Source organism: Balaenoptera borealis (genome assembly GCF_965194805.1).
Source record: "Balaenoptera borealis genome assembly, chromosome: 19".
Lineage (NCBI taxonomy): Eukaryota > Metazoa > Chordata > Mammalia > Artiodactyla > Balaenopteridae > Balaenoptera > Balaenoptera borealis.
In genome coordinates, this window is record NC_138878.1 from 14,845,632 (window position 1) to 14,872,808 (window position 27,177).

Consider the following 27,177-nt stretch of genomic DNA (forward strand, 5'->3'; position numbering starts at 1 on the left):
AGACCAGACCAAGGGTGCCGAACTTTTCCCTGAAGGCCTCTGGGAAGAAAGCATCCCCAGGATCAGCATCTGTTTGATAACAGGAAGGAGAAGTTTCTGTCAAAGGCAGTATGCGAACATTAACTGTGTAAGCAAGGGTGTAGTTCACACACACTACCTTCCCCCTGTAGAGCCCAGTAATACCTAATAACGCCCACAGCCTTCTCATAAACGGCCTGAGGAAGAATCAGTTGAGCTGCAGACAGAACTGAAAGTTACGCTCTTTTCATTTGTATACGTTGGCTTCTACAGAGGTCGTGCGACTTAAATTGTGGGTCCAAGTGGACACGTCCTATCATACCCACGCCGGCTTCCGGCATAAAGTATTTGTCGCCCTCACTCCACCTCGACGGCTCCTGTGGCTTAAGGCAGGCACAGGAGGTCTCCAGAGACTCACATCGGCTGACAAGCAGCGACACTGGGAATTCAGGGCCCTCCTTGGCTACCTGGGTAAGGTCTTCAGAAGGAAGCACTCTATCACTGTATTCTCTTTAAGAAATGAAGTCTGGACCCTCTGTGTATGTGCATCTGCCATCTGCCCGGAATGCATGATGCCCCGCAGACTCACAGACAGCAGGTGTTAAAAGCAAACTATTTCTCTACCACTCAATACAAGCCTTAGTCAGAATTACTGGTTTTCAAGGTAATTAAAAAGTCTTCATTGTGACCCAGTATGAACCCATCCATTTTCTGTGTCTTCATTCCACTTAACATTATCTTTGATTTACTCCAAGATCTGCCTCTCCAAGATTTTAAACCTCCAGACGAGAAAACCCCAATTCCCATAGGCTTTAAAAAGTGAAAAGTCTTCGAGTACTGATGCCACTCCCAGGTGTGCATCCCCTGTGGTTCACTCTGGGGACGAATAAGATGACTGATCTCTATGCATCCATGATTATCCAGTGGGTAAAACATCTTCAAATTGTTTGGTAAGAAAAGATCAACAGGTCAATGTTCCAAAACAGAATACAAGATTAAAGTAGCAAGGATTCAAATTTAAATGCATGGTAGGAACAACAAATTAAATGCTGTGAAATACAACTCATCAGCAGCAATTAGCACTGCAACACCACACGAATAAAGACGTGCCTACTGGGGAGGTTTAGCCCTCTGGCATGAACCTAAGCCATCCTAGGATAAAGGCACTTGCTCACGCTTTGTTGCCGAGAACAACTCACTCCCATGTCAGGAAGGGTATCCTGTTTCATTCAGGACATCACTGCTGGTCTCAGGGGGTTAGCGGGATCAGGGAATGAAGACCAGGCAGTGTGTGTCCGAGGCACGCGTAGTTGGGGCAGGAGGGGCCCAACCATCACACTGGTCCTCGCGAAACTGGTTTGTACATTTTCTTGCTACAGAAGCTCTCCCCCAGAAATGGTCATGATTCTTTGTACATAAAGAGTCATGGCTTCTGCAGCAACATGGATGGACCTAGAGACTGTCATACTGAGTGAAGTAAGTCAGACACAGGAAGACAAATATCATATGGTATCGCCTATATGTGGAATCTAAGAAAAAGGTACATATGAACTTATTTACAAAACAGAAGTAGAGTCACGGATGTAGACAACAAACTTACGGTTACCGGGGGTGTGGGGGGTGGGAAGGGATAAATTGGGAGATTGGGATTGACATATACACACTACTATATATAAAATAGATAACTAATAAAGACCTAGTATATAGCACAGGGAACTCTACTCAATACTCTGTCAATGGGAGAAGAATCTTCAAAAAAAAAAAAAAAGAGTGAACGTATGTATATGTATAACTGATTCACTTTGTTGTACACCTGAAACTAACACAACACTGTAAATCAACTATACTCCAATAAAATACTTTTTTAAAAATTAAACAAAGAAAGAGTCATGGCTTTTGGCATTCAAATCCTATCCTCTTGGTCCCGTTCTAGCTCTATTAAGCCAACGGTAAAACGGCCAACCCGCGTCTTCTAACATAGAGCCGTGTTCTCCATGGCAACAAAGGCTCCGTTAACCGGGATCTGATGTTAAAACTGGGCTTTCTTTAATTTACAACTTTAGCATTTAGTCATCTCTCATCTATCACACCACTCCTCACGGCGCCCCAGGGTCATCTAATTCCCAACTATACTGATCACTGGCAACTCATGCAAAGTAAGAAAGAGAAAGAACCCGTCTCTTTCATCAAGGTCCTGGTGAAAACACTGGAGAGCTTTGAGAAACGTATCTGGGTGGCTCCCAGTCAGCTCAGAACCAGCCTTGGCTTATTTAAATAAGACACACTACGGTTTCCCGTTCCTCTTCCGGAGATGACTGTCCCTATTTAAAACTCCAGCTACCGTTTCCTGTACATTTCAATAAATATTTAATGGAACCCCAAAGTTTAGAGGAATTGTGGCAATTTTTCAAATCGAGAAAGGGACAGAGAAAGGGGGAATGGGAACAGAAGGGAAAGTTGACCCGAAGCCAAAAACTAGAGGAAACACTTATATTTTAATCCTGGCCCGCGGAGCCGGAGTGCAACCACGTCTCTGCTGAACGCAAATCACCTTCCACAGGCTCACACAGAGTTCAAGGGATTCTTGAGAAAAAGACGTGAGGGCTGGACGCTCAAGTCGAGCACAAAACAACTCTCGAGAAAATAAAGATCCCCCAAATCCACAGGACTCGACAGAATCCACCAAGTCAACACGATCTCGGCCCGCTCTCAGCTTCCCCCGGTTTAACTCCCATCCTCAGAACAGACACACACGGAGTCAGCCTCACCTAGAGCGGGCGTCATGGCGGCCATGGGCCCGGCGGGGTCCAGCTGGAATCCGCCCATCACGAACTGGGCGTCTGGGGCCGCGCTGTCCACCTTCAGGTTGGGCAGGTTCATGTTCTGGGCCAGGTAGTACTGGTAGAGCTCGGCCTCCGCGGGCGAGGGCAGGCTGCCGAGGCCCAGGTGGCGGTTATGTTGGATCTGGGTCATGTTCTGCTGCAGCAGCATCATGTTGTGCATGTGCTTCTCGCTCGTCATGTGGATGCGGAGGTTCCTGGCCACGTTGGTCTCGTAATCGCACACCTCGCACCGCCAGGTGGGTTTGGTTTTTGGTTTGGTGGGCGAGGGGGCCCCACAGGAGCTGCCGATACTGGCCGCGGCCGCCGCCGCCACGGCCGCCGCCGCCGCCGCCGCCCCAGCCGTGTGGCTGAAGACCTGCTCGCCCCCTCCGTTCTGCAGGTTCTGCATGTTGTTGAGATGCTTGTCGGACTGCATATGAATGCTGAGGTTGCCTTTGGTAGTTGTGGAGTAGTTACACACCTCACAGCGGAAAGGCTTGTAACCACACGTGTAGCTCTCGCCTCGGGCCAGCCGAGGGTGGGGCTGCCCGCTCTTGCAGTAGACGCAGGAGCCCCCCGGCTCCGGGTGCTTCTCCTTCATGTGCGCCTCCAGCGTCTGCTGGTACTTGTAGTGCCAGTTGCACTTGGGGCACTTGAGTGTCTTGCACGAGTTGCGAGAATGCATCATAGTCATGTGGCCGCCCAGCGAGCGGGAGGAGCCCAGGACCGTGTCGCATTTGGGGCACTCCACGCCACTCCCCGAGGGGCACTCCCCCACCCCAAGCTCGCAGAGGGAGCCAGCATGCTGGTGATGGGGGACGAAGCCCCCATCGTCCCCCTCTGTGCTTTCATTTGGTTCTGGTGCTGTGGCATTGTCTTTATTGGCACTTTCATCAGCAAAGTCCAGCCTCCTGCCGCCCTCTGCCACGTTGGCCCTGACGCCCTCACTGTTAAAGCTTAAACGATTCCTCCTGTTCGCACCATCAAAGACAACAAAGGAAGAAGCGGAATTAGAACTAGTAGAAGCTGCGCCCCTCGACAGGGTCTGGAGCACATTAGGCATTAAGGGGGAGTTAGAAATGCTTTGGTTTGAGAGAGCAAGGTCCTTTTTGCTGCTACTACCTGCTGCGGCCCCAGACTCCTCGGGGGGCCTGTCCTCCAGCTCGTCGTCCAACTCGCTTGGAAACAGTCCTTTGCAGCCCTCGTCCTCCTCCTCCTCCTCCTCTTCCTCTTCCTCGTCCTCCTCCTCCTCCACCTCCTCCTCCTCCTCCTCGTCCTCCTCCTCCTCGGCCTCCTCCTCGGCCGGCTCTGCTTTCTCAGAGAAGCAATCCACATCGCCCACTTCTTGCTTCTCTCCTTCTGCTGCCCCAGAGTCCTTGCCCTCTGAGGATTTGGTAGGACTGGAGGCCAGAGGCCCCAGGGGGACTGAGGTAATGGGGGTCTTCAGGACTGAGCTGGTGAGCCCGCCAAGGTTCAAGAGGGTGCTGGGGGTCAAGATACCAGCCTGGGGCTGCTCGGGGCCGGCGGCAGGGCCGGCTGGGAGAGCCTCCTCCCCTTCCATTCGAATGCCACTAAATTTACCATAAAAACTGTGTCCAGGGCCTATGAGGTTAGCGGTGGAAACTAAAGGGAGTTGAAAGTTTTTGTTTTTTGGTTCCAGAAAACTTACAAGGGGTTCCTTGTCTTTGCCGATCCCTTGGATGATAGCGGAGATGTTCTTATTGCTAAGAAGTTTCCGCTCGTCTTCACTCAGGGTCATTCGATGGTCGTGCACCGCATGGGTCACAAACGAACGGACGTACCCAAAGGAGAGTTTGCACAAGAAACACATCAGGATGGGCTTCCTCTTGCCATAGAGCACGAAGCCATCAAATCTGGACAGGTCCACATTGTTGGGAACATCTTTGGATACGCAGGAGCTTTTGGCAGAGCCGTCACTGTTCAGGTAATCCTTGTTGCTTTTGTGTCGCACGTCAAATACGCGGAAGCTGTGCAGGACGGGGCTGAGCCCCGTCAGGGCTGAGGTATTCGGGAAAGCCTGGTCTGGGCCCTCAAACCATTTCCCGAAGGATGAGGCTATGTGGAAAGTGTTGATGATCTGTGGGTAGACGGGCGCAGCGCAGGAAGGGTCCCCCTGCTTGCCCGCCGAGGCGGGGAGAGAGTTCAGGAAGAGCGACGGGAGGGGCCCGCTGCCGCCCCCGCCCCCGCCCCCGCCCGGGGTCAGCTGGCTCAGGCTCTCGACGATGTAGGCCGAGCCGTCCGGCTGGTACACGATCTCCCCGGCCAGGTTCTCCACGTCACTCTCCTCGTCGCCCTCCTCGCTGCTGTCGCCCCCGCTCTCCTCCCGCAGGGGCGGCGGGGGGCGCGCGCCGGGGCAGCGGTGCTCCATGTAGGTCTGGAGGCTGGCGAAGGAGGCCGAGCACTCGTTGCAGCTGACCTCCTTGCCGGCGGGCTCGGCCGCGGGGCCGGCCGGGACGGTGCCCTCCGCGAGGCGCTCATTGAAGGGGGCCCTCAGGCCGTCCAGGGGCCCGTGGCTCTCGCTTGCGGACTGCTCCATGCTACTGGGTTTGTCGGGGAGGTGGGCGCTGTTGGGTTCAGTCCATTGCTGGTGCTGAGGGATACCGCACCCATTGTCCTTCCCCGAGACGACAGGCGAGTCACAGCCTTCCATGGTAAGGCCTGCGTGGAGCTTTCATTGCACCCAGTACGGATCGGACCTGAAGGGCGGAGGCAAGGGGGAGAGGAGGGAGAGAGGGGGAAGAGAGAGAGAAAGGAAAGAGGTTAGGAGGGCCGAGGCTAAGGTCCCACACAGAGCGCTCTAACAGGCTTCTGTCCACACCCACAACAGAGACCACAGGGCAGTGGGGACCCCGGCCGTCGCCCCACCCCGTCGAGGCACAGAGGGTGAGCGGCGCCCCTGGGTGTCACGGCCGGGGTGCGTGGCAGGAGCGGGGGTGGAGGTGCGGGGAAAGGGGCATCAGGAGAATCCCTCTTTGTCTTCAGACTGTCGGCAGCTCTACCCCTGGAGACGGGTTCGAATCTGTGTTCTTTGCAAGCACAGCGTCAGAGTCGGGGCCGGGCGACGAGCCACAGGGGCCAGGCCCCGCCGAGGACACAGAACAGCGGCCCCGCTGCACACAGATCGCAGCACAAAGCCACCCCGGCTGCCCGCACTGCCTGGGGGACCGGGGGACGCCGGGGAAGGACAGACAGGAGGAGGAAGACTTCGCAGCCCTCGAGGAAGGATCATGAACCTGGGAGGGGATACGCCATTTGATTTAGAGGCGAAGCTGTGCCGTTGCTCTTACTGACCAGATTTCTAGTTTGAGAAGCTCACGGAAAAGCGTTGAGGACTACGGGGCTCAAGGGCAAGCGTGCAGGCCTGGACGAGCTCTGCGAAGCCCCCAAAAGGGCCCACGGCTGCATTCATCCTCTCCGAGTCTGGGAGACATCGTCCCATTTTACAAGCAGTAAAACTGAGGGCCTAAATCTAAAAACGAGGCCAATGCCATCCGGGCGCTGAGGAAGGCGGATCTCCCAATTCCCATCCCGTCCCTACAACCCACAGAACACCCTTGCTTGTGACTCAGCTGGTTTCAGACTCAAAATATGTAGGTGCAAAACGTGAGCTTGATGTTTCTAAGAAGAACCGCCCAGACTCTCAACAGGCCGACTCCCCGCCAGCAGAGAGGATCTCGCCCTGTCTGGGTGAGCCTGTCTGTTCACCACTGGCTGGGTGGTTTCTGCTGTCAAGGATCTTCGCGGCGAGCCGAGATGGCAGCTGGGCTCCGCCAGCCCCCGCTCCACACCTGCCTCTTAGTTATTAGTCGCTACCCAAAGCAGCTGTCCTTCAGCCCTGGGGCTTTTCCGTTTCCGACTCCAAAGTGCCACTAAGCTGAATTTGCCCTCTGAGACCTTGCGTCCCTGGGGAGGGAGACATCAGATCACCCGCCACCGCTCTGCTCCTGTGGCAAAAACATCACAGGAGTATTTCTTCCGTCCGGCCCCACTCCAGCAGGCAACTCAGCGCCTCCTCGCACGGCCCTGACCATTCGCTGCAAATCCCAGGCCACCCTCCCGCCACACCTCCTTCCAGGAGAACACTTGGCTGCTTCTCCACTCACCATCTCATTCACACACAGTGGATGAAGGTTTTGGCTGGGTTTGGTCTCCCTCCCCACCAACCCCCATCTTCCCACTCTTTTTTCATTGCTTGATTCTCGCCTGCACAGTGAGCCAATAGCTCCCCCTCGGGAAAAGACGGGGGAGGCAGGTTTACCAGAAGTCTCAGGAGAAACAACTTTTCGGAAGAACGGGTCACGTTTTGTTTAACACACACACACACACACACACACACACACACACACACACACACACACACACACACACACCACCTCTCAGCATATAACCTCAAACTCCATTACAACAAGGTTCCGTGTGCCTTAGAAAAGACATATTGACTTTAAACAAAGATAACCTCACCAAACCAAACAGCAAATGCAATGAGACTTCCTCGCAAGGCTCAGCTGGGATACAGGTGAGAATCCAGGGTGGCTCTTCCTAAGGATGCACATAATTGGCTGGATGACATCTGATTGACAGCTCAGGCCAAAAAGGTTGGCAGGCCTGAAGGGGCGGGAGGGTTAACAGCCCGATTGTAAAAATCAATGTCATAAATGCTTGGTAAGTTACAGGAACATGCGGGAAGGGGAGGCCACGATTGATAAAGGAGAACAGCTTTGATGCTTCACCAGGGACTTGTGTATCGACAGCAAAGCCAATCTCCTCTCCAGCCTGGACTGGGCTAAGAAACCTGCAAGCATTTACCAATTAATTGGTGGGCTTTTCTTGCTCTGCTCTCTTCTTCTTCCTCCTCCACAAATCATCCAGCTAAGGGACTGGGACTTCTAAAAACTCACCTAACTTTGTTTTCTATTCCTCAGCAAAAGGTGTCAAGAAAAGATGACCTTATAGGCAAAGACAGATGCGCCTGTCACGGTGACGCTAGCCCCACGCGAGGGGACACACAGGGGGCCACTCATTCGCAGGGGCGACAGCCCACTGAGATGCTGGTGGGAAAGAAGGATCCCACTCTGGACCTCAGGCACCAGTTCTGGGCTTCCTTTCAACGCTTGCTGGCCAGGGCAATCAGAAGCTCTTACAACTCTGCTAAGTCACGTGTGGTCCAGGGCCAGTGAGCTCACCAGTGAGCCTGTGAGAAACGCAGACTCTCAGATCAGAATCTGCATTTTTAATACAAATGCCCAGGGGATGTGCATTATTAAAGCTTGAGTGAGACACGTTCTGTTTTACAACATCTTCACCAGACCACCAGCTCCTCCATGCCTGGGACCTGCACTGGTAGGTAACCACGCAGGGTCAGTCTTGGGCCCGCCCACCAGTCCCTGGGAAGCGCAGGGATGCGGGTGGCCAAGAGGGGACCAGAGCACAGAGATGAAGAAATCTCTTAGCCCTGCCCCATCCTTCAGCTCCAGGACCTCAGGCCCTCTACCACTCTCCTACCCGGCCGGCAGTTCCTTTCACTCTGTTTATCAGCCAGTCAATAAGAAAAAGATAGTTCTTACTTAAGGAGGCAGAAGTCAACTCAGCAGGTCGATCGGCACTCTGTCTGTAAACACGGTTTCCCGTAAAATCAATGATCTTCAGTTACGGAGGGCAGCCTGGGAATCCAGCGGGTCCCCGTGCTCTCACAGCCCCCATACCCGCGGCTCTGCACCCCTCCTCATCCTCCAGTACCGCCAGGGCCAGCTCACACACCACAAACCCGCAACCCCTCCTGCAGCCTGCTTCCCTCCAGCCATTTACACCCCAAAATCCCCAACACAGACGTGCTCTACTCATGACCACCAGTGTTGTACGCAGCAAGGGTTTTTGTGTGTGTGTGTGTGGTTTTAAGAATTCAGTTAGATTTCAATTGAGCACATCTCTCCAGTAAGAGAGTTAAAGGGAAGAGACAGGAGGGATCTAGCCTCGCACTCTCTGCTGGGCACCTCCCTCTGCCGTGTGAGAAGTCATCTTGCACAGAAAAGTTCTAACGTCTTCTCCTCTCACAAGTTACAGCTTCCTTGGAACCTACCTGTAAAGCCCCTGCATCTTTGCCAATATCGGTCTTTATTTTTCAAAGATGGTTTAAAATTATAAAACTCCACCCTGTCATCCTGGGCGCCACCCCCCCCCATCTCCCTCTTTCAACTGAGAAGATGTGATGTGACAGCTTTATCCCCCATTCCCTTAAGGAGACAGAACTGGGCTCCACGCAACAGTTACAGGGAAGCCGGGGTGGGAGGTGCAGTCACTCGGACGGGGAGGGGCTCCACTGGTGCGCCAGCTCCTGGAGAATTAAACATGAACAGTCGCACTGTGTAATTTTAAATCGTTAATTAGCACAGGGTTAATTAGGCGGTCCTTTCGCAAGAGGCAGTTTGGCAGAAAACCAAGAAAGGAAACAAAGGGTAAGAAAAGAAAAACAAAGAAGAGCAGAGACAGCGAGAAGCTGTTGCCCCCCCGCCTCGTGACTAACCCATGCAGCATCGCCAGAGAGAAGTAAACCGGAGGGCTCCCGGGGACTCCCTGGTCTGCTGGAGGGGGATTCGATGAGCACCGGCTTCCTGAAGGCGATTTGGCAGTGGGTATCAAAAGCCTCAAAAATGCACATGCCCTTTGACTCAGCAATTCCCCCATTCCAGGAAACAATCCAAGATAATGCATAGAGATATAAGATTATTCATCACAATGTTCATAACCAAAAGAAGAGATGGAAATAATCTGGGGAAACAAGGTACTCTCTAAATAAATTACAGTGCATAGCGTTCCATAGGATGTTAAAAAATAGCATTTTTAAAAGAAACTAGTTACGGGCATGGGAAAATGATCACACAGGATGCTGAGTGAACAAAGCCTATATAGGTCTGCCTATGGAAATACATGAGATTTATATCAAAAAATTTTACAACGGTAATTGCTAAGGGATGAGGTTATGGGCTACTTCATTTCCTCCTTTGTGCCTTTATTTCCCAAGGCTTTTTAAAATGAAAATCATCTTAAGGGAAGTCATCGCTTCCTGTGTGTGGCATCATGGTAAGGCCTGTGGGTTCAATGCCACCTCGATGCTCATAACATTCCATGAGATGGGTGCTATTTTTTTTTAACTTTTTTTTTTGTTTTTGATGTAGACCATTGTTAGTCTTTATGGAATTTGTTACAATATTGCTTCTGTTTTATGTTTTGGCTTTTTGGCTGTGAGGCACGTGGGATCTTAGCTCCCCGACCAGGGATTGAACCTGCACCCCCTGCATTGGAAAGCGAAGTCTTAACCACTGGACCACCAGAGAAGTCCTGAGTGAGATGGGTGCTATTTTTATCCCCATTTTGAAGAAGGGAAAACTGAGGTTGCTCCAGTTATGCAGCCTAAATGACAAAACCATAGTCTGGCTGTGGAGTCTGTGTTCTTTGCCACTCTACTATGTTTTTCTTTAGTGTCTGTTTCTCAAGGAGAACTTCAGAACATCTGACATTCACATTCAATCTTTAGGTACCAGGGACTGTTCTAAGATCATGGGCTATCAGGATTGCTATGTAATGGAACACTGCCAGTTCATACACACGCCCTTCTTTTTTTTTTGCTTGGGAGTGGAGGGGGAGGAGAGTTCAAAATGGACTCTCTTACTTGGATATCTTCATAGAGGAGAGAAGGGAATAAAAGTTCTTTGCTGTTGCAAAGAACTGTATGGTAGGCCCATTATCCTGACTTCTTTCAAGAAAAAAAAAGGCAGATTCCAGAAACTATAAATCTAGAAATGTACTCATTCATTCATTCATTAACTCAACATTTACTGCACACCTATTATGTGCCAGATGCTAGGGAATCAACAATAGACAGGTCTCAGCTTACATTCTTGTGGGGAAAAGACTGCAAACAAATAAATACAATGTTAAATATGAAAAAGCACTCAGAAGTAATATAAAACAAGAGAAGGGGAAGGAGTGATGTGTGTCATCATTTTGGATAAAGTAAATATAAATATATATATTTGATTTAAAAGGATACGTTATAGATTATATACTGCAAGTTCCTCACAGTTTTAGAACAGAGTCGACAGTTGCTGAATAGCATCTGGGGAGAAAAAAGTCCTGAGGAATTAGCAATTAGCTGCAGGTTCAGTAAGAAAATCCACATAAAATAAACTGAAAAGCAGCTTCACTTAGATTCAATGATCTGAGAAATGCAGTAGGGGGTACTTTTTGATTTTAATAACGTATCCCAAAGTTTATCATTTCTTTGTATCTAGGGTAGCAAAATGTCTTTCAAATAATAAAGTCTGCCTGATTTTAAAGCTGGAGGATGCCGTTACCTAAAGTACCCACTCAGGGAATTCCCTGGTAGTCCAGTGGTTAAGACTCTGCACTCCCACTACAGGGGGCACAAGGTTCGATCCCTGGTTGGGGTAAGATGTTGCATGCCACGCAGCATGGGGTGGCGGGGGCGGGGCGGGGGGGGAGAGGAGGATATACAGTACCCACTCAAAGGTCAGTGTGCCTGGGGACATGCCTTAATTCCTGCCTTATCCCTGGTTCCCTTCACTTAAATCAACAACCTGAGGGGCAGACAAGACCAAGCACATACACCAATTTGCAAAGTACATAAAGTCGAGAGGACTAACTAATATGCTAATTAGTGGAATCAGGACTTAAAAAATAAAAAAACCTCGATAAGTTGGAACAACAGGCTGAAACAAACAAGATGAAATTTTGAAAGGATAAATAGGAAGCCTTGTATTTCAGTTCAGGCAAGCAGTAAAACCAACAGAGAACGGAAGAGACTTGGATTAACAGTAGTTCATGCAAAGAAACCCTGGAGGTGTTACTTCACTACAAATTCAGTGGCAGCCCAAAGCTGACATGGTGACCAAAGACGTAAATGTGGCCTCTGGGCTACAGGGGGTACCTCTACCTGTTCAAACTCAGCAGGATCACAGCCCCATCATTTTCTCTGCCTGCATGAAGAATGTTAGGAGCCACATGGGGAAATCTCGTAAGAGGGGTACTGACAAATGAATGGCTTGACCACGATCAGCTCAAGAGCAAAGAAAAGAGGGGTCCCCATTGCAGGGCAAGACAACTATCCTCAGCCACGCGAAGGCCCGCCTGCCACGTACACTGAGGATTAGTTCCGCGTCTTCTACTTAGCTTCAGGGTTTAACTAGGAGTAATGAGGAGAAATTTATAAAAAATTAGAGTTCAACTCAATATAAATGAAAATCTTTCTCTAGATTATCAAAGCTCCCAAATGGAATGCTGACTCTGGTTTCATGAATGGAGAAAAAAGACATCTTGCCATGGCCGGAGGTTCCATCAGGCAGCCTCTGGGGTCCTTTGAAATGCGAAGATTCTATTCATTCCTAGTGATCCATCGGGTTGCTCAGTCAGCTTTATCAGCTTTAACCTCCTCCTCTGTGATCCCATAGTGTTTTGCATATGGCGACACATTGCAATTCTGGGGTTATCGCACTGCTGTAATTATATGTTGACTGGTCTATTTCTGCCACTAGGCTGAAAGCAGCTTGAGAGTAGGTTCCATGTCTCATTCACCTCTGTACTGTCCACATCCAAGATGTAATAGATGCTTAAAAAAACCATGGGGAAAATTAAGACAGTAGGAGAAATGATAACACTTTGAGAGGGAAGAAAAAAAGATGATCCCTGTACACATTCTTTCTTTTCCTCTTAGTTGAAGAAATGTGTGGTGTAACCATTCTCCTCTAAATGAAACCAGGTCTCCTTGTAGAACTGGCCGGTTCTTGGGCTGGGGCAGGGAGAGTGCAGGATGAGCGTGGGGCATCTTTCTGAGCCAGAACATAAGGAAGTGCTCTAAGAATGAAGAGAGTGTGACCAAAGAACCCAGGAGCAGGCTGCAGGGGCTCTCACTGCCTGAACCTGGGACGATGTGAGCAAGAAAGTTACATGGGAGTAAAGAACTGTCACCCAATACATAACATAAGAATCCATGATTCCATACTTTTATAAATTAAAAAAAAAAAAGTGGGAGAAGGGAGAGTTCTTGCTTAGGGTGGAAATCCAACTAACAAATGCAGAGGGAATTATGGATTTAGAAAAACACCATTTGGTAACCATCATCATAATAACCCATTCAGGAAAGAATCAATGGATACTAAAACTGGTGGATGAAAGTTTGAGTAGTTACAGAATATTTACACAGTCTCAAAGTATCTCCCCACAAGACACTTATTAACTACAGAAGAAGAAACAGTAACTTTACAGTGGAGAAACCTGGCAGACATCACCTTCGTTCACCATGTGATCAAAGTTAGGATCACCAGGAATGAGACAAATAGCCATCCTGTGCCTCCTGAGAGGATACACTGAGAAGAACACAACATCCCTTCCCTGACATGCCTGCCAAAAATGCAAAACCTGAGTCTAATCATGGAGGGAGCATCAGGCAAATCCAAACTGGGGACAGTCTACAAAATGTCCTAGGTGCCTACTGAGCCCGCGTGCCACAACTACTGAAGCCCGCGCGCCTAGAGCCCGTGCTCTGCAACAAGGGAAGTCAACACAATGAGAAGCACGAGGAGTAGCCCCCGCTCGCCACAAGTAGAGAAAGCCCACACGCAGCACCAAAGACCCAACGCAGCCATAAATAAATAAATAAAAATAAATAGATCTATTAAAAAAACATGTCCTAGGCTCTTCAGAAATGTCAGTCAGGAGGCAGAAAGACAGATTAAAGGGGACTAAAGAGACGTGACCAATGAACATAACAAAGAATCTGGATTCTCTTTCCTTATAAAGGGTACAATTGGGACAACTTGCAAAATCTGATAAAGATCTGTAGATTGGGTAATAGTAGTAGATGAATGTTCATTTCCTAATTTTGATAACTGCAGTATGGTTATATAAGAGAATATCTTTGTTTTTAAGACATAGACACTGATACATTTAGAGGTGAAGGGGCATGATGTCTTGATTTTCAAACTGCTTAGAAAAAAACGTGTGAGAGTGTGTGTCTGTACAGACCTGCATAAATACAAACATACAAACAGAACTTAGAAAATGCTAACTTGGGTGGGGGGGTCTGGAGGAAAGGTATGTTAGAATTCTTTGTCCTATTATTATAACTTTCTTGTACATCTGAAATTATATCAAAATAAAAAGAAAAAAGAAATTGTCCAGTGCAGGAATTCTACATGTTGAACCTCCCAAAATACCTACAAACAGCCAACCCAGCCTGATCCCCTAGCCTTATCTTCATTTGAAATCCATTCCTGGCACAGCTTCATGAAAGGAGGGAGGCTGCGAGGCTGGACGGGGAGGTGCAGACAGACAGAGAAAACTGGTCTTCCCTTCCTTCAGCCGAGAGGTCCTAGATAGAGCCCCCTGGTTGGAGGAGACAAACGGCCATTCTAAGTCAGGCGGAATTGCAAGTAACACACACTCTATTTACTAAGACACCCATGATCCTGATTCAGGACAGATTTCCCTAACTTGGTGAAAAGCAATTCTAAATATAATGGCAGGAGCAGCCACCGCAGAAAAGAACCCCAGCGACCTACAGAGGGTGGGTGTTGCTTAACCTAGACTAAAACACATTAGCGAAAATACACAACAATGAATAAACTATCCTCTTGGCCTCAAAAAAAAAAAAAGCCAAGGGCAACCTAGATTCTGAGATAAGTAGAAACCTCATTCAAGGGGCAAAGAAATAATACCCTCATCTGTTTAGCTTGGAAGCCACTGAAGAACCAACCATATCCAATTCCACTCTGTGCTTTATACAATAACTGTATTTGTATATTGCTGCTGCGTATAAGTCAGTAAGTGTTAAACCATAAATCAGTGAGATTCCATCCTCTTGGTAGCAATTTCCCAGTAGCCTTAAGAATTATTCTGTAACTATGGCGAGGTCAGAAAACACACACATGCTGGAACAGGTCTCTTGTGTTGCAGGAGGACCATTGCCCGGAAGGCCCAGAGAATTGTCCAGGCCCTGGGCTTCGTGTTTGCTAATAAGTACATCTGTGCTCTTTCCAGCGTGAACATAAATCAGCCTGGAAGTGAAAACTGCTAGCTCAGTCCATTCTGCAGGGAATCCACAACTACCGTGATTATTCTGGCTCCAGTGGAGCCGTGAGATCATAAGCAGAGCCAGGTCTAGGAGCCCAGGCTGCGGGTGTTGGGAGAGATGAGCTGGTATTTAGGGGAAGAGAATTTGTTACTATACACCCGGACACACTCAGTTCAAAAACACCAAACCCAGGAATACAGTAACAAAAAGTGAAATGACTCAGCTATGACTTAATTCTCTGTGTTTTTCTTAAAAAAAAAAAAGGATTTGGGGCAATTTAACCAGCTATCCCAACACTTAGGTACTTACCTCAGTGTCTACCCTGAGACCTCTCTACCATATCCTGAGGACCACAGGCCAGCATCCTTTGTCCACCTCTGGCCTGAATGGTTCTCTCCTGACCTGGATTTATGCACCATAACACATGGATCCCCACTCCTCCCAGATGTGAAGCAGCCCCTCCTTCCACCAAATGCAGCCCCTTTAACTTCCCTCTTGCATCAACTGCCCCTCCTACCTGACAGGTGCGTATCTCAGCCTCTCCGTCCTCGCCCATCCCTCAGTGCTTTCCCCACTGAACTGGATACCTTCCCCCACTGAGTGTACTACTTCAGTGCCTTCTTTTGCCAGCACCCAAAACTTTTCATCTCTGATTTCCTAAAAATCCCTCTTAAAAGATCCCATTTCTGATCTCTCTGTTTTTCCTACTGGGCTGTGGAGCAAAAGCTAGGAAATGATGTAAAATGTACCATCTGGCCCGTTAACAGTTTCATTCTGGCATCTCATCATGTTAGACTTATTTTAAATAATTTCTTCTTACTAAAGGAGTATGAACTTGGTATTTTAAAAATTTGGGGGTATGTGCAGAAAAGCTCAATAGCTGAAATAAAAATCACCTATACAATCCCACCAGCCAGAGAGCCACTGGGAGGTAGAAAATTTTTAGGTTTTTTTCTTCTATGTATCGATAGTTAACACATCTTTACCAACCTCAGATCACACTGCTCCTTAAGTGGACTGCCCCTTTAACTTAATTTAGGCATTAAACTGTTCCCATGACATGAAACATTCTTCGTAACTTAGAATTAATGGGTGCATACATACTGCATCCTATGGACATAGCATAATTTCACTAAGCTCTATTACTGGACATTTAGGCAATCCCTAATATTTTGCTGTTAACGCTGCAATAAACTCTCATAAATCTTTGTGCATATATAATAACAAAATAATAAAAATAAGTAGCAGCTCTATTACTACCCTCTTAGTAGGGCCAGGCATGGTTCTAAGCACTTTTTAAATAGACATCATTTCATTCGATCCTTTCAACAGCCCATTTTACAGATGAGGAAATTGAGGGTTAGAGGGTTAAATACCTTATACAAGTCACATACTAGCTAAGTCAGCCTTCGAAAGCAGGTAAGCCTTCCTTCCTACTTTAAAACCTAGGCTTTCACCCATAACATTCCATCTCTATTTTCTTAGGACGTATTTCTGGAAGTGTAACTGCTGGCTCAAAAGCTAGGAATATTTCAGGCTCCCCGGCATAGGCCAAATGGCCCTCTAGGAAAGCCTTTCCAACTCATGCTCATTGGCACACGAGCCTCAATTTTCCTGCACCCTCATCAATAGTGGGTATTATTTTGTTAAAAAAGAAATGTAAATTTGGCAGGCAAGAAACGGCATCTCATTTTAACATACATTTTTTGCTAGTAAGAGAGAACCCATCTGCAGATACTTATTGGCAATTTCTATTGTTAATTGCCTGTTACTTCTACGGCAGGGGTGTGTTGCCCTTTCCATGATGATTAATAAGAGGGCTTCATAGGGTTTTACTGGCCACCCGTCCCACTTGACTGGCCACCATATTCCACTCCCACGTGAGCTCCTGAATGGAAGCCTGACCACTCACACCGCCAAGCACACAATGCTGCTTCGTCCTTCCCTTGGATCTCAGCTCCTTTAAGCAAGTGGACTGTGCCCATGGCTTCACTTCCCTGACTCTAATCTTCTAAAGCCAGCTGGCTCCTCCGGCTCTGTGTGCGTAGCGGGAGCTGGACCGCCTCACGGCAACAGTTCTCAAGCTTTGCTGTTGCAGCACACCCAACCACAGAGCTGAGCGGAGATACACAGAGACACTGGGCCCCACCCCCAGGATACAGGCTCAGGCTCTCCGGAGGGGGCGCTGGACACTGCTTCAGGGGGGTCAGAAGGCCCCATGTCTCCAAGATTCGGCCCTCTCTCCAAGGTCACCAATGCCCTTCTTGGGGTAACCAATAGTTGTTCCTCTTTTCCTCTCTTCAATACTCTTCAATCTCCCCTGCATTCAAAACTGCTGACTGTCCCCTTGAAATCTTCTCCCCTCTTCACTTCTCTGACATGGTTTTCTGGCTCTCCTCCTACCTCTCCAACCTCTACCCTGCCTGCCCCTCTTCCCATCCCTTCAGCCCTCCATGGATGCACTTTTCCAGTTATTTGATAAAATTCCCTCTTACATTAACCCACAGAAGTCTCTCCTCTCTGTTCTATAGTATTTAACCACCATCATTCTTTCTTCCCCCTTGGCTCTCTGCTCTTATCTCTGTACCTCAACTACCTTAACTACTTCTGTGGTTTCAATTACTGAAATTATGAGTTGACTCCCAAAACAAAAATTTCCATTCCTGACTTATCGCTTGAATATGCATCTCATACTTCCAGCAGACCGCAAGATGTCTGCAAGCGGCTAGCCTTCCATCACTCCACACTCAGCGTGGCTCAACATGTCCAAGTGGAACTGCCCCTCACTGAACGCCCTGGGCTCCCCAGATGGAACTCTCGGTACCATCTTTGATTCCAGAAAACAGAAAGGGAAGATCACTCTAGCCTTCCCGCCGTCATATTCGCCCAGTGCCTGTCCCAGGCAAGAGGCAGCTGATACTCATATTCAAACTGATGCTCTCCAGACTGGTTTTAAAACACTCTGAAATCGACCACCACACTATTAATCAATCAGCTCTCTCACTTCCCCAACAGCAGGGTCTCCTCCCCACCGTCACATTCTTGCCTCTGTTTCTGCAGCCCCAGGCCCTGTGGACGTTCTCTCTCTTCCTCAACATTTATCCAAACCTTGGACGTCCTTTAAGAAGCACAAGTTCCAGTTCCACAGAGGCAATAAACTCCCCTCCTGTCACTCAAACCCACAAAACTCTCTCCTCTCTGAACTCCGACAGTAATCACCACCACACTGACACTAAAACGTTCCCTCCTTGCTGCAGCTTGGGTACTTTTATCTCTACAAATGGACGATAAGCTGCTTGAAGGCAAACATCAGCTTATAATTCTGTTCATCTCCTAGCACAGTGTTAAAAGCGTGCAGGATGGATAAAAAACTTGATTGAGTTTTAACTTAATTAAAACATGATTAGCTTGATTAGAAAGAGCACTCCCTCTCTCTAGGATACATCTTAAATAACGTTAGTGGGAGCGTGTTGATCTGAACGTTACATATAATTGATCACCAAAGACCCATTCATCCTAATTCTGAGGCTCAGGTACGACACCTGAGTACCTCAGTATTTTGTGATTTATTATTTCCTATTCCAAATATCCGAAAGCTCTGAAGTCTACAGAGGCGGCCCTCATTCCAGCCACCTTAAATAGACGGTCAATGAAACAGAAATCCAGGAAGCCAAGCAAGTCCCTAAATATAATTCTGGGTTTCAAGGGGAGAGTGAGGGGAATCAGGTATGGACAAGGTTTCTGCCTCATGGAAAGAGCTATCAGCGCTAGGCTCACTAGGGTAAGAGGTTCCTATGAAGTAGTTCTTGGTCAGCAGAACATTTAATTTGAATAGCAGGAGAAACTGCGGGGGTTCAAGCTGCACAGACCCACTAGAAACTGAGTTGAGCACATTCTTTGTTTGCACTTGCTATTTCCAGGATGCAGGTAGAAGCAGCCACGGGCCTTAAGCTTTCTTTTGTATAGATCAGATCTATGCAAGAACAAATGAATAACCTGTTAGCTGCCTTTCTCTGGTCCCGTGGCAGCACCTGGGAAACCCCATCCAACCTTCCCAGATAGAGGAACTCCTGCTCTCCGCTAACTCTGCCACCTGTCGTTCAGGGATGATCCGGAAGCCTGGGAAGGGTGAGGGGAGAGGTGGCCTTGGGGAAGGAAAGTCTCCCTCAGCGCGCATCTCCAAAGTGACTCTGAAAAAGGAGTGTGTTTTCCTCCCGGCAGGAAGAATGCCACATGGCGGGCTCGCCATCAGCAGCGCACTCTGGCACAAGGCTCCGGAGTTGGCACCATGACAAGACAAACAAGGGTTGCCCTTCGAAGGCTCATTAATGGGGCAACACACACACACAGGGCCTCTCACCAGTGCAGGCACAGCGAGGTCTTCAGATCTTCCCTGGCTCGTTAGCATAAACAGCTTTTCAAGCAGCAGGGAGCAAGAGGCACCACTAAATAAAGCAGGAATGGAGGTTGTACAGCCCAGCCATTGGCAAGTGCACCAAGGGGGGTGGAAAGCCAGTGCACGGGGTCTTCCCCAGGCCTCAGGAAGGGGGCGCCTTGGCTGATACCCTCTAGGTGGTGTGCGGCCGGCATCTCCCTAGCTCCCTATTTGGAAAGTACACTGTAGATGGCAATTCCATCACAGAATTTCCTCCTCAACAGCTTCATTGTACTCAACTGAAGGTTTGAGAAGCACACTTCCTGTTGGGTAGTCCTTAAATCCTAGAGGCCTAAGGAGTTATTTTACATTTCAGTTCCCTTCCTTATGGCAAAGTGGAACAGCAGTCATGGTGACCTTGGGGGATTTCAAGACGGACTAAAGAGGGTACAGATTCTGTTCGCCCTGCGTGTGTTTGAAGGACTTCCAAATTCCAAAGCTTAAAAAGCCAACTAGGTGTTGGGTGGGTGGGTGTGCGGGGAGTGAAACTTAATTACGTGTCCTACTCTTCACAGCCCCTTCTCCATGCCACGTGGCAACTAGGAAGCCAATTCTTTGCACCGTTACTTTTAATCAAGAAAAACACATTGAGACCTATTTACCACTGGCCACTTCAAAGAGTGGCCCTGGGAATTAGGCAAAACAACAAAGGAAAATTTCTTCTTCAAGTGTAAGGATCCCAGCGTTTGCACTTCCTCAACCTTCCAGAAGCCACCCGAAGAGCCAAGTGACTGAGGGTAACAATGCCACCCTCACAAACTCAGCACAAATGGCCCAGGCGGTCTTTCTCCTCTTGCTGCTCCAAATGCTGCTTTTGGGTCAATAGCTGCTGTGAAGAACCACCAAGGCCACGTTAAATAGGACTTGAATTAATTATGCTTGAAAGTCTGTTATCCAAGCACTGCTAAGACCAAACAATTGAGTTTGGGAATGAGTGTGGTTACATATTTTTCCTTAATGGCTTCCTGAACACCCTGGTTAGGTCTGATCCCTGGTGGGGTGGGGGGGGGTGGGGGGAATTGCCAGTTCAAGTCATAAAAAGTTATCAATGTAGATCAAGACCCTGTGCTAAGTGTCTAAGATCAGAGAACAGAAACGTATCGGTGCAAACACACAAACATCATTTTCACACAAAATGAAAACTGCACGTTAACATTGAGAACTTCAGCTTCCTTCTGAAGTGGCACCCTCTCTCCTCTCACCCCTACAGTTCGGCTCTTCCCACCAAAACTTCCAGCCCGCAGCCCTAATCCTGGACAGCGCCAGAACAAGAGCAAGCTGGCGGAAACTGTTTCTGCAGCTCCGAAAGATCGCAGCGTTAAGCCACGCTGAGATTGGGGGAATCCAACCTGGCTGGTTAACAGAGCCAATTTCTTAGGCCACAATAATAAAGAGGCTACTGGGGTTCTGGCCCCGTTGGTCTTAGCTCTAAATTCCTGTGAATCATGCTTAGCCAGAAACTCACTGGCTGCTCTAATGATTTTTATCCATTCACACAACAGATGTTCACTGAGTGCCTACAATATACACAGCATCCCTCCTATCAATACAGACTCCTACTAGCTTGCTCTCACTAGAGTTCAGACATGCAAAGAACGAACCTGGACGGCGGCGACCATCCAGGGCAGGGTGCTAGCAGGGAGAGACACAGAGCGTCACGTGCTGCTGGATTCACGGTATCAACAGTTATCCAGGTTACCACTCCCCCCATTCCAGAGCCCTCCTGCTCTAAGGCCAGAATCTGTCCTTCTATTAACCAGATGTGGCCAGTAAGGACCTCTGATGTCCACTGCATTTAGAAACATGGCTCAACTACTGCAACTCATGGTTTGGCGAGTTGTGCCATTACCCTGAGCCCCTATGGTGCTGGGGACACCACAGTGCTCACACCTGGGTCCACCCCTACCGCAACCCCCAGCCGCGCTCATCCCTCTCAAGGGTCTCACCTTCAACCTGCATGAGAGTCAGTGGTCCATGTCTGAGATGGACCATTTCCTGATGGCCCAGGATGAAGGCATGCTGTCCCCCAAATAACTTATGAAAAAATGCCAGAACCACTGAACCGGCCTTCACGTAAGCATTTCTTCTCCTTGGACGTTGACAAGACATGGTGCGATTTCACTTCCACTGGCTCCTCTCAGGTGATCCAACAGGTTCCCTCATCGTCACCTGCCCTGAGCATCCCCCCACCCTGGTGTCTCTGGCCTCAGTTCCCCTTCAGGCTGGAGCCAGTGACCTGAGAAGCTACACACACACACACACACACACACACACACACACACACACACACGAATATTTCAGAGGCAGCGTTCACCCTCCCTCAGCCCTTTCCGGAGGTGCTGGAGCGGGCCTGTCCCCACGCTCCAGCTTCCACACAACCAAACATCGCCCTCCAACAGAGCCTCCCCGTGTTCACGACACGGTCCTGAAAGTTCCAGGGAATAACGCAGCGGTTATCTGGTTCTTAATGGGCTGATAATTGAAGCCTAAAGTCTAGGAATTAAAATGAACCAGCTCTGAGAAGCCTGTTTCCCAACTTTAACTCGGCTTCGAGTTGTCCCCCCTCAACCGTCTGGTTTCCTATCAGTGGAAGAAGCTGAAATTTCTGTATTTCCTTTGGTGCCTGTCTGGGGTGGGGCGGGTGGGGAGAGAGAAAAGCAAAAGCCACCCTCATGTGTGCCCATCACGGAGCAATTCTACTGACCTCACACGAAGGGCAGGGGAAACCTGCGCACAGTTTTAAACCGTCCCCACCCAAAGGGTCGGGAGAGAGTTCAGGGCAAGGAGGGAAAAAGAAGGGAGAAGAAAAAGACCGGGAATTTTTCTTTTCTTTTTTTTTTAAAGGGAATCTTTCCTAAGCATTCACTCCCCAGCCCTTCTGCCTCTGGGATGGAAAGTGTTACTCAGCTCCAAGGCCTCTTGCTAATTGCGGGTTTTTATTTTTATTTCCTATTACCCTCTCGCACGCCTGATGAGATTATTTTACCGGAACTGACACAGCTGGAAGCAGCAGGCATAACGTGGAGCCTCTGAGGAGGTGATGCAATTTCATTTTCATTGATCAGAAATCAGCAGGGCAGTAAGTGATGGGAAATTCCATTAGAAGAAAACTTGCAAGCCATGGGCCTCAACTTCCTCGCCACACCCAGGACCCCCCAGGGGTCCTGCCTTCCTCTGGACTAGGTCTGCACAGAGCAGAGGCTCGGAAGCGCCCTCCTCCTCGTGGGAATGAAAGCATCAGGGCCGCGCTACCGGCCTGAGAGGGTGTCTGGCTGGGAGAGGAACATTGGCAGGACTCCTTCCACCAACAAGGGCACCGCAGTTCTCTGCGGATGAGAGAGAAGTCATCCAGGGACCCAGAAGAGGAGCCCTCAAAACCACGCCCCACAGCCCCTCAAAACCAATACTTAACGGCTCCCTTTCCAAGTGTCACAAACAAGAAAAGAGGAGGCCACTAGCAATGGTTGTAAATATGTCTCCCAACCACTCACAGAGATGCTCCTGAAGGCACTGACCATGTATTTATTGAGCACCTACTGTGTGCCAGGGGCTCAACAAGCACAGACACAGATCCTCCCCTAATGCTGCTGGAGGAACATCCTCCTCTCTCCTGGACAGTCACGGAAGCAGAGGTCCTGGGAGGTAAGGGAGAGAGCCAGTTGGGACCAATGACTTACTAAGTATTAGCACAGCCTCCCTGACAGCAAAGGCAGGCTGCGTGAGAGCCAACGAGAGAACTCGCCCACTAGAGAACTTGCCCACTCACGCGTGAGTCTTAGGATGAAGCACATCTGATTGCCTGGTCTGCTTTTTGCCAGGTAGAGCAGACGACTGACTGATACACCCACCTCTGTCACCCTACACATCTCAACAACAGCGATCCTTGCGTCCAAGGCTGGAACCAGAGGTGAACTCTTCAGAATGCGTAGAATGGCTACTGTTTTAGCAGTTAACACCCCCTCCCCAACTGTTTGCCCAGCAAATACTGCTTCACTCACCAAGGGGAAAAAATAGCAAGGGGCTACTCAAAAAGACAAGTTCTACCAACAAAACAAAACAAAACAAAACAATCATCAGCCCGGTGGCTCACCAGACCTCCTCCTTTGGCCATTCTGCCACATAAAATGTGAATCAGAGAAGGACCAGGCCACACACACAAAATTAATACTGTTCCAAACAACTGTTCACCACTAAAATGGAAAAAAAAAAAATGGAAATGCGTAAGTGAGGACAATATGTCAAATGAAAATCTATCAGTAAGTTTTTACTGAGCACCTAAGCTGTGGCTCTACAAAGCAGAGACTACATAAGACAGGGACCCTGGGTGAATGAGCTTGCAGAGAGGTCAGAGTCACGTGAGAATACCCAGCACACAGTCATTTATTCACACGGCTTACAAGAATACACAATACAACATGATAGCATAAATTGAGGCTAGGGCAAGAGAAGAAACAAAAAACAACAGTGGAGGAAACTTGAGCCAAAAATGAAGCTTAAAATGCATACAATAATAACCAACACATTGAGCCATAAATGTGGCTCTAAGCTTTCTTAAAGTCCAGAAGGAAAACATAATAGCCTTGTTTAAGGTACACTATTCACAATGTCCAAGAGAAAAAGAACAAGTCCATCGCTCAGGATTATTTAGCACCAACAATTTCTCAATTACAAAAATTGGGATAAGGACTAGGTAGCAAGCAGTACCTTCGAGGAGGTCATAATAAGAAGGCTTCGGTTTGAGGCCATTCAGTCTCACTGCCTCCTTTGATGGACGAGAATAATGACCCCAGAGAGTGCTGGTGGTTTATCCAAGGTCAGACAGCTGGTCAGTGGCAGAGCTAGAAATAGGACCTGGGTTTCTTCACACCACACTGACAGTGCCCTTGCTACCACACGTAGCTACTCCCCATCATCCTTCAAAATCCATGGGCTGGTTTTGGGGGCACATATGGAGGAGGCTACAGTTGGGGGCGAGGGGGCTGAATTAGATTAAGAGATCTAAGAACCAAACACCTAAATGTACTAGGTAGACCTCATTTGGATACCCATTCTAACCAACCAACTGTAAAAAGCCATTCTGGGGACAATCAGGTTAAGTTTGAACAACAATTTGGGATTTGATGATGTTAAGAATGTGTTAATTTTGTTATGTTGACACAATATTATTATCACCTAAGAAAATATGAAGCATCATGATATCTTTCATTAGCTCTAAAATCAAAGCCAATGAACAAAAAGGTTAAACAAATCCAACAAAAAGTGAATTGTTGTCAAGTCTAAGTGATGGGGTTCATCATATTATTTTCTTGTTTATACAATACACTTTTTTTTTTTTCCTTTTAAAAAAGAAAGTTCTGTCTTTACCCAGTTCAGGAGCACCTTCTGAAAAAAGAACTGCACTGGCCAGAGCCAAGCGTCTCAGCCTTGAGTTGACATATTCATGGCAAGCTAAGCCTTTTTTCAAGGAAATAGGAATTCTTCTTTCTTTAGAAGAGCTAAAGGACTTCCAAAGAAGTACTTTAGGCCCCAGCTTCCTCTAAATCTTGTTCAAAACTCACCATTTGCTGACCCCACCCTTACTCCTACCCTTAGAAGGTACGAGGCACCACCCTGCCACTAATACACGGAAGAGATGATATGCATCATGCTCTGGGCACAGTCCCTGACACTTTATACATGGCAACTATCACTATCATTACTGGGCAAAAATGAGCCCAATGTAACAGCCTAAGATTACATAAGAGCTTGATTTAGAGCATGGAGTCAAACTCTGATTAAGAAAAACACATCCACTGATAAGTTAAAAGCCTCCACTGGTTGATTTAGTGGGTTAAAAAGTAATTTTAAACACTTCCAGTGAATTTACAAAATGAGGTGATGTTTACAACCATAGTTTTTGAGCTCACTGTCTTTCATCTCAGTATGAATGTTTTATATAAGTCACCTTAATTGCTTTGTAAAGTCTGAACTGAGCTGGTTCCCACTGGGCTGGTTCTCTTGTGCTCATCTTCAAGTAGGATGACCCAATGATAAGTGGGCTTCTTGCCATATGTTGGCCCACACACATCTATCACCATGCTACAGCTTCCTGGGAAATACTCTTTGCAAAAAAACTTTCACAGTAGCATTAGCATTTGACCAAGAAAATAGTCACACCCAGCACCAACTTCCCCAGGAACAAATAACAATGCTTCTTTGATTTATATGGTGGTTTATACATTTTCAAACACTCTTATATTCATTTCTCATTTGACCACCAACAATCTTGTCTTGTTAAGTAGACAGACTAGGAACCATAATTCAGATTTTACAGGCTTAAAAAGATTCTAAAACATTAGAGCAACTACTATGAGTCATTCTTTCCCAAGGTCACCAACTGGTTAGTTGCAAATCAGGAACCAGGATCCATTCTCCAGTTTCTACTCCAGTGTTCTTTTCTCTATGAAGACATCATTTCTCGAAAAAGAATCGTCTTTCCAAACCCTTCAAAGATCACATTTCATCTTCTAAATGAGAAAAAAATCTGAGTACACCAAAGACCCAGAAAAAGATATGTCACTGCTCTGCTCACACCTAAAAAGCAGAGTTATAAATAACACCAAATACTGGGTTGCTCCACACAGCCAAGAACCTTGATGCAAGACATTAAGTCTTAAAATTTTACACAGAATGTGACTCCCTCTAAAACATTCTCTACCACATAGACAATATTACTGCCGTAAAGTCTGACCACATGGCTCAAAGAGCTATTTGTGAAAAGAGCAAAGTAAAAAGCTGTCAACATCTAGGAGCTCCTCATGAATGAAGTCAAACTTAGAAGAGCTAGTATCAATGCAGAGTTCGAGTTAAGACCAGTGGGGTAATGCAAAGGGTGGTTTGGGCCACAGTATTACTGCATTATAACCCAATCAAAGTGCACAAATCTACATAAAACTAAAAATGGGGGTTTCATCCCCATCATGAATGTTGCTTACTCTATAGGTAAGGGCCATCTGGTCTACCCTCTGCCTCTGTCACAGTGGAGCCCTTTGAGCTACAGTCCCTATCATAATGGAAAGCAGTGGAACTTTGGTCAACTTAACCACTGCCCACCCTCTAAGCCTAACTGATCTGACATTTTAGGAAGAACATTATGCTTAAAATAAAACCTTCCAACTTGTGCAACCAAGGTAGTCTGCGCAAAGAGAGATTGAGGACAGAAGTGGGTGGGTCCAGAATACAAGACAGTGATGGGGATCCCTTGACATCCCAATTGGAGAGAGGGTGACCTGGTAGGGTGGGGTCAGGAGGGAAAGCTTGCTTAAGCTATGGCCCTGGGTAGACTCTTCAACTTTGTCAGGAGGACCACTCCCACCAACTTCCCACCATTACTCTCTGGGGCCATTCTCTCACCTGCACAGGCCTATCTACTCACTGCCATCTGTGGGCTCAGCCCTGCTCATCAAGCCTGTGGCTGGATACCACAGTCATGTCTTGCTATTACTACCCTGGGCCTCACCAGACAGAGTCTACAGCCTTACATCTTGCTGCCCAGACTCTATAGTCTGGCTTCCTGACCCTCTCTTATGTGGACTCTTTTCTGCTTGGGACTTGAATCTCATGACCTGGAATCCCATACACCTACAACCCTCTTGTCTATACCTACCTACACTTCTCCAAGCTCAGTCCGCAGCCCTTGCCTTCATCACATACCTACTGGCCTCCTCTCCATCTGATAAACTTCCATTCCTGGATCCTCTTGGGTAACCATGAGGGATAAGGAAGCCAGAGGCTGCAGCCTGGCGAGAAGGGCAGGA

General features: G+C 48.0%; 1 protein-coding gene across 3 annotated transcripts in view; it reads right to left on the reverse strand.

The window, feature by feature from the left end:
- ZFHX3 (zinc finger homeobox 3) overlaps positions 1-27,177 on the reverse strand; it is a 423,800-nt gene that overhangs the window by 167,657 nt on the left and 228,966 nt on the right. For all 3 annotated transcript variants that reach the window (XM_082369757.1, XM_082369756.1, XM_082369755.1), the window contains one exon: positions 2,787-5,557. In XM_082369757.1, coding sequence (XP_082225883.1) covers positions 2,787-5,511 — 2,725 coding nt within the window. In that variant the 5' untranslated portion in view covers positions 5,512-5,557. The remainder of the gene's footprint in view (positions 1-2,786; positions 5,558-27,177) is intronic.